Here is a 20,048-nt window from a genome sequence, read left to right as displayed (position 1 = left end):
TGCAGCCTGAGGCTGCAGGAACAGAGCCCAGCTACCAGATACACCTTTACTGAGCAGAAAGCCTCTTGGAGCTGCCAGCTCTGCCAGAGGAAGCGCTGGGAACGCCTTCACGCGGGGCGTTTTAAGCTAGTTGGCATGAAACGCACACAGCAGGGAGCCATTCCTTTCCGGCAGGAGCATGGACTGGTGCTGCCGTATCCTCTGCTGCCGCCAACAGAATAGCTGGGAAAGGTGAACTGAGAGCCTGAACGTTACATTTAAAAAATATCTGTAACTCACAAAATGAGTCTTTTATGAACCTCTTTCCCTTTTCCCTTTCCTTTCCTTTTTTTTCTTTTTGCCTTTTCTCCCCACCGCCATCGCCCCGGCTCCAGAAAGGAGAGGTTGACACCCGTGTATGTTTTGAGAGGCAGACTAGGCTGGGCCCAGGGGCCGTCCCAGTTCCGGCGCTGCCACATGATGAAAGCAGCCTGCAGTACTTTCCCCCTGCACTGGCCTGTGCGGGAGGCTCAGCACACAACCCCTCCACCGCTCCCGTTGCCTTCCCGGGGTAGGATTTTCAGTTCCTCACAAAATCCTCATCCGACCAGAGACAAGGTCAAGCTGACAGCCTTATATTGTTTTTGATTAGCAAATTCTGGAATTAGAAGCCATGCTCTATGATGCCCTGCAGCAAGAAGCTGGAGCCAAAATTTCCGAACTTCTTTCAGAAGAGGAGAAAGAGAAACTGAAGAGTGCCGTAGAGCAATGGAAGCGGCAGGTGATGAGCGAGCTCCGGGAGAGGGACGCCCAAATCCTGCGAGAAAGGATGGAGCTCATTCAGCATGCACAGCAGGTAGGTGCCGGTGCACGGGCACGGCGAGGTTCGGGGTGGGACGGTCCCTCAGACGGAAACGTAATGAACTTGTGAGCACCAGCCTCTCCTCGTAGGGCTGTACCAGAAATGGATGGTCCTGGGGCCAGGTTTTGATTTGTCTTGGATAATCCCTGCAAACAGGGCATTTTGGTTTCCGTGAATTTGTCACACATAGTGACATTCACGGAGGACTCATCTACAGCTTAGAACCCAATTTATTTTTTTTAGAAGCGCAGCACATACAATTTATATCTCCAAAAATAATGCAACTTCTGGGTACATCTGTATTTGGTTGGTTAATAAATTTTTTTTTATTTGAAATCTGACAGAGAATTAAAGAGCTAGAAGAAAGAATTGAAGGCCAAAAAAGACAAATAAAAGAGTTAGAGGAAAAGGTAAGGTAATGCAGATGAAACAGTTATTGTATGTGCACATGACCATGTATTCATTTCATCTTGGCTAAGAAAACAATCTTATAAAAGTTTGTGTTTGTTAGTGCAGCGAGCTAATGGGAGAGCGCTCCAGGAAACCATTTTGCATTTGCATCGGTCCCTCTGAGAAGGAAAGGTTACCCGCTTAAATTGAGTCTTTCCTTCTGTTATCCTTCAGTAAAGTCCGAAACACAGGACTTGGCACGGACGGAGGGGTCCGTCTGCCCGGGGAAGGGAGTGATGGAGAGCTGCTGGACGGCACGGGGCTGAGGTCTCGCACGCGCTCCGGGGAAGGAGCCAGGGATCTTTTCTCCCTCCCGTCTCCAGCATTTGCACGTGCAGCTGCACGGACCTGCCTTTCCCAGGGGGAAGGAGGAGGCTCGCTCTCCTCTCCTCCTCTCCTCTCCTCGCCTGCAGCCACAGCAGTCACTGTCACCGTGGTTAATGTCATCGAGCTTTCGCCGGTCAAGCCATAACTGTTGAACTTCACCCTAAAATTACCCTTATCTGAAATCATCTATTTCTAGTGACATTGCCACGGGACGACTTGTTCAGGTACAACAGGGACTGAGCTGGACTTTCACCTGAAACTAAACCCAACCCTTAGCAGTGTGGGCTTGGGGGTTTTTTTGAGGTGTCAGAAGAATTCAGCTAATTTTTTCCCTCCCCGTTTTTCCTGAGCCCTTGGCTGCCACTGGGCTGGGCTCCGCTGGGGCAGGAGACGACTCTCATCAGCCCGAGGGCTGCGGGGCTCTGGCTGGGCTGAGCCGAGCCTCGAGCCCTCGGCGCTTCCTTCACACTTTACGTTTCTTTTCAACTGAGAGTTTTGTTGCACTCTGTCTGTAACCACAGCTTGTTTCTCAGCTAAACACACTGTAAACTCTTATTCTCTTTCTTCTCTTCCATTTTTTCCTCTCCTCCCTCCCCTTTTCAGTTTTTATTTTTGTTTTTATTTTTCTCTTTAGCTTTCATTCTTTGGTCATAGTCCTTCAGGCCACACGCAAAAGGTAAGCCCTCGGATCACCTCTGCTCTCCCCTCTTCTTCTTGTAAAGCACCAGAGCCTTCCCCTTGCTGCTCAGGCTTCAACAGCGTTGGGGGGTCTCCTGGGTGCCCCAGATAACCTGAAAATGGACATCTCTAAAGCCACTGCTCCTTCTCCCTGCACGGCTGGGCTGTCTGACACGCTCGCAGCTGGATTAAACCCCTTGCATTAGCTTGTCCTGTCGTCAGGCTAAAAAACCAGAATGGTTTGGGGGGGGACATGTTATTTATAAATGTGTGTTCCTCCCAGCATCATGCCTTAGGGCCCTAGATATTGCCGAACCCCGCCTTTTTTCCCATGTAAATAGGAGATAAAATGCCAATCTCTTTGTGCTTCCAGAGATGGTAGAAATTACCACGTCGTGGGTGGCAGTGAGGGGAACATTCCCTATTAGTCATCAAAGTCAACAGAATACAGCACAGATCCTTTTTTATCAGTTGTACAATTCAAACAGATAGTTATAAATACAAACCTTACAGAAATTTCATGCACGTTATTTTTGCCCAGATATACTTTTTTTTGATCCGTGTTTTTGTGTCTTCTTCTTGTTTCAGCCTCCTGAGGAAGCTAGAATTGCTTCTGCTGTTACCAACAGGAAGACAGCACTGATTACCAAGACAGAAAAAGAGACATTGCCATTTCAAAAACCCCACATATCTCTCATATTTTGCTACTGGCGATGGAAGGTGCAATCTTTCTGACCTTTTCAGACTGAAGCTGAACTAGGGTGTGTGGAAGTCTCTGCACAGGTGACGGCTGCACCACTGAAACCTCTGACTGAGCATTTTGAAAAGCTAGAACTAAGCCGACAAAGAAGAAAGCCAAAAACCCCCTCCCTCTCCTACAGCCACAGGCTCCTTCCCGGAGTCCTGGCTCTGCTGCTTGAACTAACTTTCGGTGGAAGTCCCGGCTCTGCTGCTTGAAAAGGCTCTCAGCTTTACGTAAGGAGCAGTATACTAATTCAGATCAACTGAATATATTTTGGTTCCCTGCTAAGCAGGTAGTAAATTGCTTCTCTGTAGAAGTGACCCTGTCCTGTTTTATATGTCACGCATTTATATTTGTTATTCATAGTTATTTAAAAATCTGCCTTGAAAGAAGATTTTAGGAAGAGTTCCAGAGGAGTAACTCATGAAAAGACGAATGTGAATGAAAACGAAGTGTTTTGTTCCCAGGTATTTCTTCATAACACAGGGTATGTCCAACGGCTGGTTGAATATTCCCCAAGCCCAGTTTTAGGGAAAAACTTGAAGCTATGTTTGAACCCTTCAAGGAATCGAGTTGTAATTTTGGGGGGAGTTTTCAGTAGACCGTGGCCCACAGCACAAGGAGAAAAATGGCACAATAATTTATAATTTGCTTTCCCTAAACGACGACAAAAGACTTAACATTGTCCCAACAAAAAGTTCAACCTGGAAAAGAGCGAATGGAAAACACGTTATCCCTGACGCGCAGGCTCTGGGCCGGGGGAGGTGGCAAAAGGGAACAGAAGATTTGATCGCCTTGAAGCAAGGGAGCACAAGTACCGCAGAGCCCGAGCCCAGGAGGCCGGCGCAGGAGCCGGGAAGGAAAAATGGATCCTCTGGAAAAACAGGTGAAGGAGGGAAAACCCGGCAGAAATCCCACCAGGGTGAGTCGCCAAACGGGACCTGCAGCCGAGCGCGCGAGCCTGGGGCTGTCGAGGAAGGGCGAGAACGAGCCTCCGTCCGCAGCTTCCACGGCTGCGGTGTCACGAAGGTCCCCGAGGCGCAGGGGGCAGGCGGGAACTGCCCGTCCCTTGGAGGCGCGAGGCAGGAAGCAAAACCAGAGCTCCTGACCGGTAAGGCTGATTGACTGGGAACTAATTTATCACATAATTGTAAGTACTGTGTAACTTCCTTTACATGGCTGTTAGTCCCTCTTGCTCAGGTTAAAATGTTTCTGATGATAATGCAGAGAAAATGTTGAAATTACCAAAGACTTTATGTAAACATTATTTAGTTATCTACCTCTCTTCTCCTTGAGTAAGTTAGGTATGATATAATCACAAATGCTAACTTCATTTCCTTAGATCAGTGGTCACGCCTAACAAAAACGTACTAGGTAGGTAATGAAATGCACTGTCAAATTTGTATGAACAGCAAGCAGTCGTGCTACTTTAAAAATGTGTATTTTAAATGCAATAGATGAAAATAATTTTCATTTTGGATTGAAATGACATAGTATTCAGAAAGGTATTTTAATTCACATTTCACTTACTTTTTTTCTAATTTACGCCGGCAATGAGTTGCTTGGCTGGGAAACTTGATGGGGACAGTAGCAGCGGTCACCCTAGCACTGCCTGAAGGTGTCTTTTTCCACGAATATTTAAGAATACAGGGATGTTAAACAGGGGACCAGAACCCAGCTAGGCGCTGAGGAGAAATTGCTGCTACCACAGCCTGGGTGAGTTTGTCACGCCCAGAAAGGCTAGTGCTCGCTGGCCTCTGTTCTCTCTCTCCCCAAATGAGGGAAAACACTCAAATCTCCAAAAAATAACAACGTGGACTAGAACTCTTGTTTTCCAGTCCCTCCTGTGGATAAGGCTCAGGGTGACTCGGTCAACAGGCAAACCAACAGGCAAATCGGGGCGCCCGTGGTAGTGCTTGGAGGCCGTTTCTTTTTTCGGTTTTGTTGGGGCTGTCCCAGTTCTTGCTGACGTTATACTTCTTACATCTAGTACTTCTCACAGGACTTGTTTCGGCTTTAAAGGAGGAATTGTCTCTCTGTACCTCATCCCATCAGTTTTCTTCTTTTTTTTTTCCCCCAAATAGTTTTTCTAAGCAGAATGTCTATGAAATCCGAGTTTGAACATCTCTCAGACCTTAAGGTATTTGACTGCAGGTTATTGATTTGCTGCTCTAGATAGGATTGCTGCTTTTAAAATCAATCAGACACAGGATGTCTACATACAGAGGGATGCATACAGGGAGTCTTAGAAATTATTTGTCTTACACGGTGCCCGCTGAGGTAATCGGTGCTCAGGGTTAGATTCGACGATGTCCGCTCTTCTTCAAAACTTGCACGTGTACATCTCAGCCCTGCTAGTTTTTAGGGAGGGGTCCAAATCCTTCGTGTCTGTCAGTGTCACGCCAGTCTCCGAGGGGCTGGTGTTTCCTGGGCAGTAAGATCAATCAGATCTATGTGTTTAGTAACCCAAAAAAGAACCTTAATGCAGTCAAAGGAGGGAAATAATTTAAATCAGGAAATGGTTGAGATGAGTTTATGACAATGAGAGGGCTTTTTAAAAACAGGAACAGATTTACAAAGGTGGCAAACTGAAACGAGGAAGAAAGGCTTACCCAAGTCTTTCTTTCATGTGAGACGTGGCGTGAGCCTTTGGCAGAGGGTGGTTAACCTCCGGGTCTCGGACTGCTCCGCCTTGCTACGTCGGGGCATTTCGGACACTTGCTAAAGCAAAAATTAAGTGCTCAGACATGGGGCTGGCAAAGCTGTAGACTCTGAGTTGATGTATCTTAATGTGTGCTCGTTGTTAGAGGCTTTCGGGGTAATACCGCTGTTATACCCCAACGCACCGTGTTTCAGCAGCGCGCGCGCAGCGGGAATCGCACGGCGGCGCGGTCTCCTGGCTGCGGCAAAGGGCTGAAGCGGTGGCTGGGAGCTGGTGCGGAGGCGGCTGCGGGGGCTGCGCCCCAGCCGTTCCCAGCGCGGTGCTCGGTGCAGGCCGGGAGGTGCCGGAACGTGCTCCGGAGAAATGGGAAGGGAAGGGAGAAGCATTGAACGGGGGTCACAGGCTGTGAGCCTCACAGCGTGCTGGGGGCAACGTGGGACAGCGGCGTCAGGGACGGCACCGGCACAGGAGGCCAGCCAAGGTCCAACGAGTGCCTTTTTCTGGCTTTTCTTAGTTTATGACTGCTTAACTTCTCAGCATACTTTTAATAACATTTCGATATAAATATGTGTGTTTGTATAAATACATATACATGTGCAGGCACAGAGGAAGTTGCAGTTTCAAGTACTTTACAAAAGTCTTACTTATTCACCAAATTTATGCATTAATTATGCACCAAATTTGAATTTCACCTCAAGACTAAGCACTCCTGTTGGCTTGAACTTACCTGCAGCCGGCGCACGGCTCACCTGCACTCGGCCGTACCGGGCGGCGGGGCACGGTACCGGCAGAGCCGGGGAGCCCGGGGGGTGCCACATCGTAGGGAGACCCGGCAGCGGGATCAGCCACTGGAGGATGCTGCAGGCGAGGGGAAACTGGAAATACTGTGTTCTGTAGGGTAATAAGCTGCGGCTCTGTGGGCCGTTTTGTGGTTTTAAGCAGTTTTCGGAAGTCACTTTAGGCAGTTATCTCGGCTATTTTTCAGCGTACGTTTAAGTCGTACTGGAGATTAGAGACTCCCAGGGAAAGGCAGCACTCGCATATTTCCAAATAAATAAGCTGTCAGTTAAGCTAAGAGAAATTTTTCTTGATAGAAGGGCTTGAGCATCCCAAAATTTTTATTTTTTTCCCAATTATCTTAGTTCAATTAAAAACCCCAACATTTATTATAAATCTATTTGATATTTGTTTATTCAAAAGAAAGAACATCTGAAACGTGCTGAAGCCCAGGTTTCCGTACGGGAAATCTGTACTTGATGCACAAGCTTGTACTTCAACGCACATACTTTAGGAATTCAGCAGCACGTGTCTAAGCATATATTCAGTCAAATCCTAAACAAACGTCGGGAGTTACATCCCAGCATTAGACTCACATTTCATACACCTGGCCAAAAGGCTTTCTGGTTTCAGGTGAAAACCCCTAAGACCCCGCATATCATCGGAAGGAAACCTGTCCCTCGGGTTGGAATTGCTCAGGACATGATGCTGTTGGGTATCAGAAGGTAATTTTCCCTGTCTCCTATTTTTTTGCTCTCCACAAGCTCCCAGCCCTGCTCCCCTCACGCTCACAAGGCGCGTACACCCCTCCGGTCCACGGCCCCATCCAACACCCCGCAGGAGGTGGCTGCTGACCCTGCCATCCCCCAGTCTCTCGGGGGAACCCCCCGTGGTCCCAAAGGCTTCCAGGGCCACCGGTGCGGCAGGAGGGGAGACCCCGAGGACCCCAGCAGCATGGGAGGTCAATGGGGATGTCCTCCTTCCCCAGCCCAGCGGAGAGCCGTGCCCCTGGCAGAGGGAGTTTCGGTCCTTCCCTACCCCTCCCACATTGCCTTTGCTTCAGGGGGGACGGAGAGACAGACAGACAGACACAGTCAGGTTCACCCCCAGGCCCTGCCTGGGACTTAAATAAACACGACGGAAGCGCTCCGGCGTGACGCCGCTGCCCGCAGCCAGCCCTGCCGAGCCGGGGGTGGTCACAGACCGAATTTCTCCATGGCCGGGGTGGGCAGAGCTTTGCGGCAGAAGTTATGGGGGTTTGTACAGGGTGGGCAATAACCCCTCTGCTCTCGCTGGCAATAGCTGTTCGGGTAAGAAAAACTGTCCCGAACACAGTCAGCTCTTGGGTTGTGGTTTCCAGTGTATCGATGCAATTTTTCCCTTTATAGCTACAAAGGTTTACCTAATAGCACATGCTTTGTGCGTGCGTACCCGTATGTAAAATGGAGAGCTGTGAGACTGGTCCCTGAAGGAGTCCATAAATGGATGCGTTTGAGGAGAAGGAGTAGTTGCCCATCACTACCGCACAACATCTTTTGTAAATAAATTCCTTCTGATAAATACATTCGAGGGGTTATGTCATAACCTGGACTGAAGACTGACACAGATAAAATTGGAATGACAAAACCAGGTCCTGTGCTCACCCTTGCAAAGAGATATTCCCTCCCTAAAAGGATCACCTCTGGGCGGTGATCCAGTTTGATTCATGACTGGAAGATTTCCTGTTGGTAACAGAAGATAGTACTGTCATTACAATCTTAATTATTTTAATCTTAATTAAAACATTGGAAATATTAGTATTTAAAGAAGATTGTTTACATTTTTTCAGTGACAGAAAGATGGAGAGAAGACCTCAGTCTAAAAGAGGGTTCCCATGTTTGATTGGCACCTGTGCAACAGGACGTGCTCCAGATGCCTCCCCCCCAAAACCGTCAGGGACGCCGACAGCAGTGAGCCAGCTTCAGGCTCATCAGGGACCAGTCTGGGCAGTAGCCCATGTCTTTTCAGGTCCGCTAGCCCCTGTGTTTCTTACGTCAGTATAAGTTCTTTTTAGAAGTGGTCTTAACATTTTTAAGAAAGAATATACAGCGTATTTCCTGTGGTAGGCAGCAACTGGAAATACCAACTTCAGATCTTCGGAATCTGATGTTTTTATTTAACTGCGGGGGGCACGTGCAAGCGTGCGCTGCAGCAGGGCGGGTGGCATTTCTCCCAGCGCACGCCTGCAGAGCTGCCGCCGCGGTCACCACCTTCTGCCCCCGTGCTGGACCTGTCCATGTGAAGCTGCTCGGTTCATAGATAATTACTTTTTTTTAAATTACTTTATGCATTGATCCCATAATCAAATTGCTTTTTTATTGGTGTGCTTTAGTTGTCAGAAGAGGTTGGGTTTTTTAAGGTCAGCAGCACATTTTTCCAGAAACGATCCACAGGGGAGATGACGAGCTGCTGGAGCTTAAATTTTCCTGTAACGTTCTATCAGCTGCCTTCTGTATACAGATATGCATGCATTTGGAAAGGGGCTGCAAATGGCTTTCTTCGCAGGGGTACGCAGATGAGGCTCATGAGCTACATTATTCGAATACTAATTGGCAAGTCTTTGCTGTGCAGGATGACCCAAAACATCTTTGTTTGAAGTGAACCATGTAGGGGAAATTCAAGGCACCAGGGAGACTCCCATTGAGCAAATGGCATTCACGGGAAGATGTAGAGAAAGGACTCAAAGGCCGCTCATTGTTACTGCGATGTAAATCTCATAACCTTCTTGATCTCACTCAAGAGCAGAATTTGGCTCAGTAATAATAAAGTCATTTCCAGCAGATTAATGATCGTCAATTTGCATAAAAGCGTAGGGTGTCTCATTGCACAGTATTTCTGCTTTAGTGTTTCAGGGCTTGTTCCAAACTGAAATGCATAGAAATGACAATGTCAGTCGGAATTTACAGATGGGATGGGATGGGATGAGATGAGATGAGATGAGATGGAGGTCCTCGGGCAGGCATAACGGCATCGCTGGTGCTTAGGGATAGCTTCAGCACAGTGCAGATTTGAGGCGCATCTGGGAAAGCTCTTTGATCATGGAGAGGCCTCAGCTGATGAAGAGGCTGCTACTTACTGCTTTGCTGACTCCCACAGGAAAACAATTCGAAGCAGCCCTGCTGAGATTTTCCTTCCAAGTGGAACATCTGTTTTATTATGGCAGTAACTTTCCGTTGTGCTTTCCGGACAGGTTAAGAAAGGGCAGTACCTGAGACAATTCTTTACGTTATCCTCTCTACGATCAAGAAGCCCACATTCCTACGTTGTTGTAGGGGTATCTGATACACAGCATAATTCCTACGGGTGTTCTTATACCTGTGAGAAGGAACGAAGAGCTTTCTCGGGGTGTAAACATCCCGTAACTGCGTGCACAGCAGCAGCAATTCGGTGCCCTGTCTGCTTCCCCCTCAAAACCTCGGGAGCTTCCATCCCATGTCTTTCTCTCAGAAAGAAAATTGCAGACGTGCTCCCGGCAGAGCCCGGAGTCTGGAACAAATCCCCACCGAGACATTTCTACGTAAACTGACGGTTTCCCGGCGTGCCTCAGGGACTAGACACGCTCCGCAGTTACTGCTTGTTTCACACCCGTATCATATCAGCAATGTAGGGTTTTGTTAGGGAAAAACAACAAGTCAGTAATTATAATCAAAATATACATTCGGCATAACTCAGTACAGAACCGAGACTTGCATTGTAAAAGCCCGGTCCACAGAGCTGGTTTTAAAGATAATCATTCGTTTAATCATTCGTTTTCCAAAGTGCTCCCAGGCACAGCAGATTCAGTTGTCATGAGGTCTGAAGTGCTCTTCCCCTTAATTTTATTCTCGCTGAGTTCTTGTAAATAACAAGGACACAGATTTTTATAACGTACCAAACTCAGTAGTAGCCTGAAGAATTAATTAGCTGGAAAATCTATTATAAAGTGAACCTTTTTTAAAAAAATGCATTATATTTGTAAATTGTTTGTGTACACACACCCCCATACATATATACACAGATACATTTATATATGCATAGCATTAATTTGCAAGGCTTGCAGCAGTCAAAACCTTTGGGGAAGTTGTTATACGTAATAGCAAAGGAAGAAAAAAAATATTTTTGAGCATAGTCTAGCATAAATTAGCAGGAACCTGCTCTTGGTTCCTGTCAGGGGCCTCATCCTTTCACCTCCGATAGAGAGCCAAGACACCCAACAAAACGGTTAAATATTATCTGGAGAATCAAATTTTAAGCATAAATGCAAATTAGCAAGATTAACCTTAATTTTTTATGACTAGTTCACAGTGCTGCTAGGCACAACTTTGTGTGAATTCGTGCTCTTTATTCATGAAGTTTCACGTAATAGGCCTGACGATGTGGTACAACTCTTTGGTAGTATCATAGCATGGACATTATGTATCCCTTCCAATGCTATTACAATATGCGTATGTAGAAGCATAAAAACGTATCGTGAAGATTTTGCTTTGAGATGTATTGGGAAGAGTCACAATTCTGAAGATTTTTGGTTAGATAATTAGGTGAGAACGATGGATATTTGACTTACTATTTAGCATTATTAGCTATTAGGATGCTGTGTTAGCGAGTCTTAAACTTCTCGTTTTCTGGGTTTAGTCTGGTTTTGCAAAGACACAGGAACATCGTGCGTCTGCCTGCCCAGCTCACCCCGCTGCGTGCAGATCTGGGGTTCCGGGGGTGCTGGCCTGACGGCAGAGAGGGCACAGCCCGGCCGGGGGGTGGATGGGACGCGGGGCGGCTCCAGACTGACTGCGTGGAGAGGTTAATGTAAGGGTGGCCGCGCGTCAGTGGGATGGTGCCCTGTTCTCTGATTCCTCATTCCTCCTGCTTATAGGCTTTGGGTGTTACCGTACTCCGCTAGAATCAAAGAGAGTTCTTCTGCCGAATCCAGGGAGCAGGATGTCTCCTTACACACCTCGTCTGCTCCACAGCGGCACAAATGTGGGGCTTCCCTCGTACGTGTGTTGTGTCCAGCTTGCGAGGTCAGCCCCCGACCCACCTACGTGCGTGCCTCCAGTCCTGCACGTCCCAGGCCCGCCACATCTGCTGCCTGGGTGCAGACGGTCTTCAGCGCATGTACGCAGTGGGGTTGGTAGGCAAAGGGATGTGTCTGCACTTCTGGGTCGTTAGAAATCCCAGATAAGCCTCCCCCAGGAAAGGAGAACATGTCCGAGAAACTAAGACCTGTAACGGCCTTGCGCAGATCTGTAGAGGCAGATGCAGGAAATTTTGTTCTGTCAATGGCTTTTGCTAAAGACAGATTGCCCCAATGGCCAGTTTCCTTCTTGTTATAAACAAGAACACACCCTAGGGATACAACAAATTGATGAAATGAGTGTCAGAATGGCTGTCAGGGAGATACCAGCATGCGTTAGCAATGCTGTGATGGTCACGAAGGGAAGAGGACTGCAAAATATTCACACAGCGTCAAATCAAAGCAACCTTTTCAACCTACGCTAATTCTACCAAGAGAGTGACTGTAGAGTCCTAAAGGCTGTAAATTTATAATTTAACAGATTTCTGAGTGTGTTAATTGTAGCTATGTTTCCTAAAAACTGCCGTGAAAAGGTGACCTAGGAAAGAGCACTGTGTTTCAGTGAGATTAAGCAGCTGCCTTCGACCCAGCGGAGCCAGGGGTTCCTCGTCAGGGCTGGCATCGGGGCTGACGTCTTGCCTGAACTCTCGCCCTCGGGCTGCCTTTCCCCCAGGAGCAGCCTGAGCTACGGTCGGGGTGTCAGCCCGCATTTTCTGCATTAGCTCCCCATTTACGGCTTGACTAGGTTCCCCGCCGCTTTGAAACACTTCCTTTTTAAATGTCATGTATTAATGCCGCAGCTGATCTCGTATCTCTGACCTGGTGATCTGTAATAAGAAATAATGCTTGTGAGCAACCAGGTGCTTGACAGATTGCCATGCTTTTATTATTTTTCTGTCTTTCAGAGCTGTTTCAATGATTTGTTTCCATTGCCCTTCACAGCCGATGTAGTACAGAATAGGTGACCCAGGCGGATGTTTTTCTTCCCTGCTTTGTTGTGTAATTATGATTTTCAAACAGTACGGAAGACTTGGCCATGAATTTAGCAGCAGAGCACGTGTTCTCCTAAAGCAGTGGAAGGGCCCCTTGCAATGCCTCTTGTGAGTGGATGTGGACGGGGCGGATGCTCCAGCTCAGCCCCGGGCGGGCACGCTTAGCTCTGGCATTGCCGCCTCCTGCCATCGAAAGCCTCCATTTCCTGCAGATTCATTTTGAAAGTACAGCAAATCCATTGCTAACTGGCTGGCTGGGCTGAGCGGAGCTGAACGGCTTCTGTGTCTGCAGTTTTCACAGGAGCCCCCCAAACACGAAACTCCCCATCTCCAGCCGCCCGCGGAGACGCTGCCAGCCACAGGCTTTATCTCTCAGGGCCTCTTCAGCCCTTCCAGCCGCGGCAGCAGACGGATGCATACGCTACATAAGGGATTCCAGCCATAAACTTACTGCCTATACATTGCAAATAGGGATTTCTGTAAGGGTTAAGTGCTAATAAAGTTTTTAATACCCACATTATTGCAAATATAGAAGACAAATATTTTAAATTCTTTTCTTTAGTTAAATTGATGCTATCTATGTTTTCTGGGTACGTAACAAATAGTCATATTATCTAATATTTTATATATAACACAATAAGTACATATGTTTTATAGCTATCGTACCATATTTTCCAATACCATAATGACTATCTTCTAATAGATGCTTTTTAAAGAGCATTCTAACATCATTTACCAATTACATGAAAAGTATATGTAAATGTATTACAAATTCACTCGTAAGCACCATTTACCCAAATTAAATACCCCCAATAATTAGGGGATGATACCAGCAATTAATGTAAACCAGGTTTCTAAAGGGCAAACCAAATAGTTTTGAGTGCAGAATCAGCTGTTATTCTAAAAACAATGCATGATTAAAATAGATAAATGTAACCCGTTCTGGTGGGAGTACGAGAACCAAGGCCACGCTGTCCCGTGCTGCTTTTTGGATGGTATAGGAGTCATCAAATAGGTTTGATTATAAATATTCTTCTCATTCTCTGTTACACACTGCTCCAAAACCCAACACGAAAAGAAAATGCTATAGACTTCTTCTGTGCGCATATATATGGATATGTGTGTGTGTAAAATGAATAGCGTCTGGTTTATTTCCAAAAGGTTTTACCACAAATAAATCATTTGTAATGGAAGGAAACAGCTTTCAGAAACCCTGCTATTAAGCATCCAAGGATCAGCACTATTTTGTCCTGCGGCAGCAGTAGTTTCCAGCGTTCCTGTGTCGGATTTCCTCCTGCCTCCACTAAAGGAAGGTGGGTGAGCCCGGCCGTGTGCCAGAGCCCCGGCAATCCGCACCGACGCTTCGTGAGCGCGTTGCTGATGGCAGAAACCCAGCTTCGCCCTACGTGTGGGTCTGCTTATGGCATAAACCTGTGAAGAAAAGCGAACAGAAATGGTTAAAAATCAGCCGTAGGGGTTGTGACGCTCGTTAGCGCCGGTCTCGGCAGAGCTGCAGCGCTGGGCGGCGAAGGGCGGAGGCTCCGCGCTCCCATCTAGGTCAGGGCTTGGCGCGGGCAGCTCGCGCGAGGGAGGCGATGCCTGAACCCCCCCCGCCCCGACGGCAGCGCCGGCCCCGGGCTCGGCCCAGCCCCGGGAGGACGCTGGAAAGCTTCGGGGGGGCCAGCGTTGCAGATTCCAGTCCTCTAGATATTTATGAAGCGAAATGCTTTATGCTCATGAATAGTTCTTTTGCGTAGCATATGTTCTCAGGATTTAGCGACAGAGATGCATAATGTGGGGTCATTTTCCTTCAGTTGGTATATTTGACTATTTTAAGAGGGGGAAAAAATCCAGAGTTTTCCAGATCGGTGTGGTCAGGAACAAAATACACCGTGAACATATTCACTGGGATATCTTCCAAAAATCGCTCTTAAGTGCCAAAATCGAAATAAAAATTAAGACTTTAGTAACAATTTCAGTGGACAGTAAAAGATCGTTAATTGCTGATTACTGAGATTCTTGGAGCTGGTAACTGATACTCATGCCGCAAAAGCCACTTGAACGTGGCCTTAAGTGCAGCCGGCCCTGCCGCCTGGTACTGACGGCCGGCCCGCAGGGTGAGCAAACGGCCGGGGAAGCGAGGGCAGGGACCGCGGGAAGCTGGGGCTCCCGGGCGTCGCGGCGGGCGAGCGGGGCAGGTCGCAGCAGGAGAGGATCGGGCTCGCTCCTGCGCCGCGGAGTCGGGCAGCATCAGGTGAAGCTTTCGCACCAAGGGAGAAGGTGGAAGCTGACCGAGCGCCGGTTGCTCGCGGGAGCTGCTGCGCTCACAGGTGAGCACGAGGGCAAAAGGTACAAGGGAGGTTTTCTAGTCAGACTAGCTTTGCCCACAGCACCTTTTCTTTTTTTTAGCTTTAGGCAGGACGATGCTCCTGTAGAAGCCTCTGAATTTTTGCAGAGACTTGTTTTCGCTCAGTAGAGGATTAAACTAGGGGAATTGTATGAGTGGTCTTCAACCACTCATCTGGCTCGCACAGTCAGATACTAGCAAAAAATAACGTCTTAAAAGATAAGGTGCACTTTTTCCAAGCTGTGGTTGCAGCTGTAATTTGTGTAATCCATAACTTTTCTTAGCCTGATCTTTAGCTACTGTAAAGCACCATAACTTCATTGCAACTAGCAGTTTCCTCTTTCTCACCAGAAAAAAAAGAAAAGAAAAAAGAGAGGTTGTCCCCTCTTCCTCACCAGGGACCTGCCCTGTCATCCTCCCTGACATAAAAGGTTCATGACTCTGTGGAACCTATTTGAACTAAATGGCCGCTTTTTTTTTTTCTTCTATTTTAAATGGTTAAATAAACCCCCTCAATATTTCATTCTGCTCATGATTTCTTATCTTCCTGTTTTCTATGACCTCCTCCCTCCCATGCAGTAGCTACCAATGGGTTATCCGTATCTATAAGAGGAGGGTTGAATATGCCATAAATTCACTCGTGCATGTGGATCTAGTGGGAGAGGAAGGGGAAAATAAAGAGGAAGCCAAGCCTAGCCCATTTGTCTTAACCTGAAAATGAAATTCCACCTTTTTATTCTCAGCATGGATGATAAGTGGGAGACAGGAGGGAATTTGCATGCACACATAGGGGTGACAAAGCTTGTGGTTTCCCAGGTGAGGGTGGGATCCAGCCCCCAACGCCCGCAGTGCTTGTGCGAGGGCTCCCTGAAGCCGTGGTTTCTCATAGCGTGTGATAAGGGTCCCAGGAGACTGATTTATTGCCCCCCCGCATCTCGCAGAGGGCAGCTGCGAAACGTTCACTTTTCACAGACGATAAAGAGCCTCAGGCTCGTACCCGCGGGCTCTCCGTTGGGAGAGGAGAGATCTCCTTTAGAAACGCCTCCAGCGTCTCTCGCCCTCCCTGCCGTGCCCAGAGCGCCCGGACCGGCCGGCAATGCCTCCGCGCGGCACCAGGCTGGGACGAGCCGCGGGACGAGCCCAGGCTCACGAAAGGCGTTCAGCTGAGGGGTGCTGGGGGCTGAAGCCACCGACTCAGGTTCGTCCTTCTAATTCCTGGCAATTCAGCCCGAAGCAGAACCCCTCCAGGCTAGGAAGGACTGTCTGAGTCCCCACGCTCGCTGTGTCTGCGGCCTTTTCAGCAGGACAGCCGCCGAGGTTCCCGGCTGTGACACTGGGCACACCATGAAGCACGCCGCCCGCTGACACTCACTGCACACTGTCAGGGTGCTCAAGCAAACCTTATTTCACATTTTCGGCCAATTTAAACCTGCACCCGTGTTTCAACTGATCATTAACTCCGCTTAATGTAAGCAGAGTAAGATACGTGGAGTATTAACTTAGCGAGGTGCGCTACTGCCGATGCGTTTCAGTTGCCTTTTTGTTATTCCCTGAACGTTTCTCATATTTTCCCAAGCAATTGTAAGAGACGCACGTCCAACGCGAACGCTGGCTGCTCCTCTCAGCCATATGGTCGCTCGTGCTGCTAATGCGCGGGTCGGCATTGGCTGCGAGGGCAGATGGCCCATCTGCTGGGCGTCACGGGGATGGCCTCACCCGTAACCGCCAGCCTCCTCGCTTCCTACCCGCGGCGTACAACAGGCAAGAGCATGGGAAATGGGGTTTACAGCTCAGGGTGGTGTGTTTAAACAAACTCCCAGCAAATCCCCTTGGTACCATTTATAAATAAAGAAACATCTATATCTATATCTATATCTGTATCTATATCTATATCTATATCTGTATCTCCTCCCATTGCAGTCTTGGTAAGAGGCTGTGCATAGTAATAACAACAGGGTAATGAGGGCAATCATTCCTTCTCCGTATGAAATTTTATCCGTAATCTTTGATGAATTGCCTTTCTGGATTGCTCTATTTCAGTGAAGCTGCAGTTTGTCACAAGCAGTGAACGCGCAGGTGCACAGCTATTACAGCTGCATCCGTTACCATGTTTGAAATGCTGCTCCTGTCCCATTTTTACAGCTTTCTGAAAAAAAAATCTCTTTGGCGGAAGATTGCATGGTGAGAGAATGATAACTGTGTTCCTTTTAAAATAAGCAAACATCAGCCCTCCAGACAGTGCCCCAGACAGCATTTAAGTGACACTGGAAATGGCAGCAGCCGTGATCTTGAGCGAGCGCGCAGCCCCGTTGTTTGCCTTCACGTAAACTCGTCGTGACGTCCTTGCCCTGCCCCGGCGCTGCCTGCCTGGCCGCTGCGTGCAGGGACAACTCACCCGTACAACACAGTGGCATCCTTAAAATTCCACGTTATTTACTCTTGATTTCTCTAAGCTCCGTGTCTTTTTAGGAATTGCTTATTAAAGTCCTTGGATTTTTCTTTTGCACATGTGAGCAGCGCAGCCCTGTCTCGAGACGGCCGGGGACCTGCAGGGCTAATTCCTTCCCGCGCAGGGGGCGGGAGGGCTGTGCTGGGGGGCATCCAGCGGGCCTGCCCTGAGGTCTGGGGGGAGAAGGGGTAGGGAAGGGGGGTTCTCTTCCCTCCCATCATTGGCCGAACTGTTCTGCTTTCCATGTGTTTGCCCTAGAAATTCCCCTTCTGTCTGTCCGTGGTCTCGTAGCTAAGTGTAAAATAGAAAACGAAGAACTGTCGAAGAACGGAGCAGACGGAGGGAGAGAGCAGCTCGAAGGCAGCCACCCTCTCCGCCTAGGGGCCTGATGTCCTTCTGTGCCATCTCTCCTCACTTGAGGAGGTCGAACTTGGCTCCGTGGCTTATTAACTTGTCCTCTCCGTGACACAAGTCCTTTCTCTGTCCCTTACACTGATGTACGACTGTCGGTAGGAATCAGCTGTCTCTGAAGTCGTTTACACTGCTGCGTTGTGTCTTTGACGTCCCCCGTGCCTGGCGGTAGAATTCACCACCTATCGCTGTCCTGGCGACGTACGGAGATGTACATGCATCCGTACAGGATGGCCACTGAATCCCGGGTTTGGGAATGGAGGGAGGGAATCGTTTCTGCTTGCAGGGCATGTTCTGCCACCAAATGAAGCAGCCTTTGCCAACTCTTCAGCAGCTCTTCGTCAGCTCAGAAATTTAGCTAGACTCGTCTTAGCCTTTCTTTCCTTTAATTTCTGATAGGAGAATAATCCGTACCCCTCCTCGTCAATAACCATTACCAAACCAGTCGCCTGGTTGCTGTTTGCTGGCTGCAGTGCAGCAGTGGCAGTGTCTCAGCACGTTGCAGGTCGCTGCTCGTGCACTCGCTCTCTTTCGGGGGCCCGATCCGCAGCACTTCCCGCCGCCCGGGAATTCACTGGCCCCCATGGGATGCTCCGAAGGGGAGGGATGTGGGCGCTGCGGGAGGTGGCGTTCAGGAAAGGCGGCCTCAGAAGTCGCGTGAAGCTCGACGAGGCAAATTTGAAATTCATCGTTCATCGTTATCATCATTATGTTCTGAGTGTTACCTGAAACCAGTTAGGGGAGTATTGCTTAAGAAAAATGAATAATACAATGCATGGTACAGCCTATAGAAAATAGTACATTTAGCATTTAATAAATTCTCTTTTTTTCCAGAGAACAACTAGCAATTGAATAAGCCTGCTCCAACTGTAGCCTTAATTGAGAGCTACTTAACACAATCTAGCCGGCCCCATGAAATGGAAATGTTGTAGTGCTTGGGACTAAAAATCGCGTGCTGGAGAGAGAATCCCAGTTGTAGTTAATCCTCGTATTTATTTTTTTCTGTAGGTACCTGCACCACTTCCAAAACGTGTGTTGAGTTTATAAAGCTACGAAGAAAATCCCTTGATACTGAAATTCTAAAAACTCTCCAGATACTTGTACATCAATCGTCTGTTTTAAACCGGGCAGTGTAAACAGCAAAGGGAGCTAAACTACAAAAATGTAAGAAAATGAATTGTTCAGAAAAGTGTTATATTTGTGCTGGAGTAATACAACACTTTAAGTCAAAGGTTACGGGTTTTGATATCAGCATATGATTATATTATAAAAGTAATTTAACAAATTCCAATTCTACCAGATAGCGATACCAATACTGGGATTACATTGATGAGCTACATTTTTACTTCTGCATTTCATGCTTAAAACCTGTGTCCATTTTGAGTTCTACTTATCTACGTAAGGTCTCAAAATATTTTATGGACTTGGCAGAACGGCGACCAGTAGTTGAGGTAGCTGCCTGCAGCCTAAGGCAGTACTGAACCCTCGCTGGCAGCCCGCAGAACGCTCTGCCGGCATCTCTCTGACCGCCTCAGCTGGAAGGCCTGAAGCCGCAGCCCGGCCGTCCCGGGGAGCAGGGCGATTCGGGAGCTGCCGGGGAACGCAGGCGGTAGCCGGTGCGCCGCTGGGGGCCGGGGCTGGGGACGGTGACGACGCGCCGTTGGGAAGTGGCGCGGATACGTTTCATCGCTGTTTGCTCGGGCCACGCTTTCGCACGTTGTGTGTATGTGTCTAGAATGCCAGTTCCAGTTTTCCCATTAATTAGGCTTTCTTAATCACGGGGTTTTTAATGAAAAAGCTAACTGTACAGGACAGGTACGTGTGTAAATAAGGGATTATGCTCATGTATATGTTAATAGTTATATGTAAAAAGATATGTACATAGGAAAGAAAAAAATGGCTCAAAGAATGTTTTCAAAACGGTTTCTTTCTTACAAATGCACAAACAGGAAATTTACATAAATGTGCTCCTTAATTTCAACATGAGGGTTTTTGCTCAATTTTCAGTCGCTTTGAGTTTGATCCAGCTGGGGTTTTGTACGAGGAGTTTGTACGATGAGTCCTCGACCGTGGCACAGAGCCGTTCTGGAGACGGTGCCACCCTTCATCTGTGAGATGAGCCGTGTCAGATCTTATTTGCTGTCTTCTCACCTCTGGGTCTTGCGCGTCTCTTGAAAACATGGTCTCAAAGCCACGGGACCGCGGCGGGGGGGCATTGCCCTAATCTGGGCCTTTTTCCTGCAGACCCTCCGTTCCTCCATCCCTCCGTAGAGCAGCAGAGGA

General features: G+C 48.1%; 1 protein-coding gene and 1 long non-coding RNA gene across 26 annotated transcripts in view; both read left to right on the top strand.

Annotated features, from left to right (window-relative positions):
• The window catches only part of JAKMIP3 (Janus kinase and microtubule interacting protein 3), a 76,519-nt gene extending 73,307 nt beyond the window's left edge, over positions 1–3,212 (top strand). For 21 of the 25 annotated variants that reach the window (XM_075504276.1, XM_075504274.1, XM_075504295.1 and 18 more), the window contains 4 exons: positions 632–835; positions 1,186–1,251; positions 2,253–2,294; positions 2,885–3,212. In XM_075504276.1, the coding sequence (XP_075360391.1) occupies positions 632–835; positions 1,186–1,251; positions 2,253–2,294; positions 2,885–3,031 (459 nt within the window). In that variant the 3' untranslated portion in view covers positions 3,032–3,212. The remainder of the gene's footprint in view (positions 1–631; positions 836–1,185; positions 1,252–2,252; positions 2,295–2,884) is intronic. The other 4 variants (XM_075504299.1, XM_075504289.1, XM_075504288.1 and 1 more) reach the window with 2 other exon arrangements.
• Positions 3,213–3,238: 26 nt separating this feature from the next.
• LOC142411055 (uncharacterized) lies at positions 3,239–9,648 on the top strand. The gene is made up of 3 exons (XR_012776095.1): positions 3,239–4,149; positions 8,306–8,484; positions 9,088–9,648. It is a non-coding gene; the product is annotated as an uncharacterized LOC142411055 (long non-coding RNA).
• Positions 9,649–20,048: the final 10,400 nt, after the last annotated feature.

This window comes from Mycteria americana, chromosome 6 (genome assembly GCF_035582795.1).
Source record: "Mycteria americana isolate JAX WOST 10 ecotype Jacksonville Zoo and Gardens chromosome 6, USCA_MyAme_1.0, whole genome shotgun sequence".
NCBI lineage: Eukaryota > Metazoa > Chordata > Aves > Ciconiiformes > Ciconiidae > Mycteria > Mycteria americana.
Note: the sequence above shows the minus strand (reverse complement) of the source record. Positions and strands in the feature narration are given on the sequence as shown.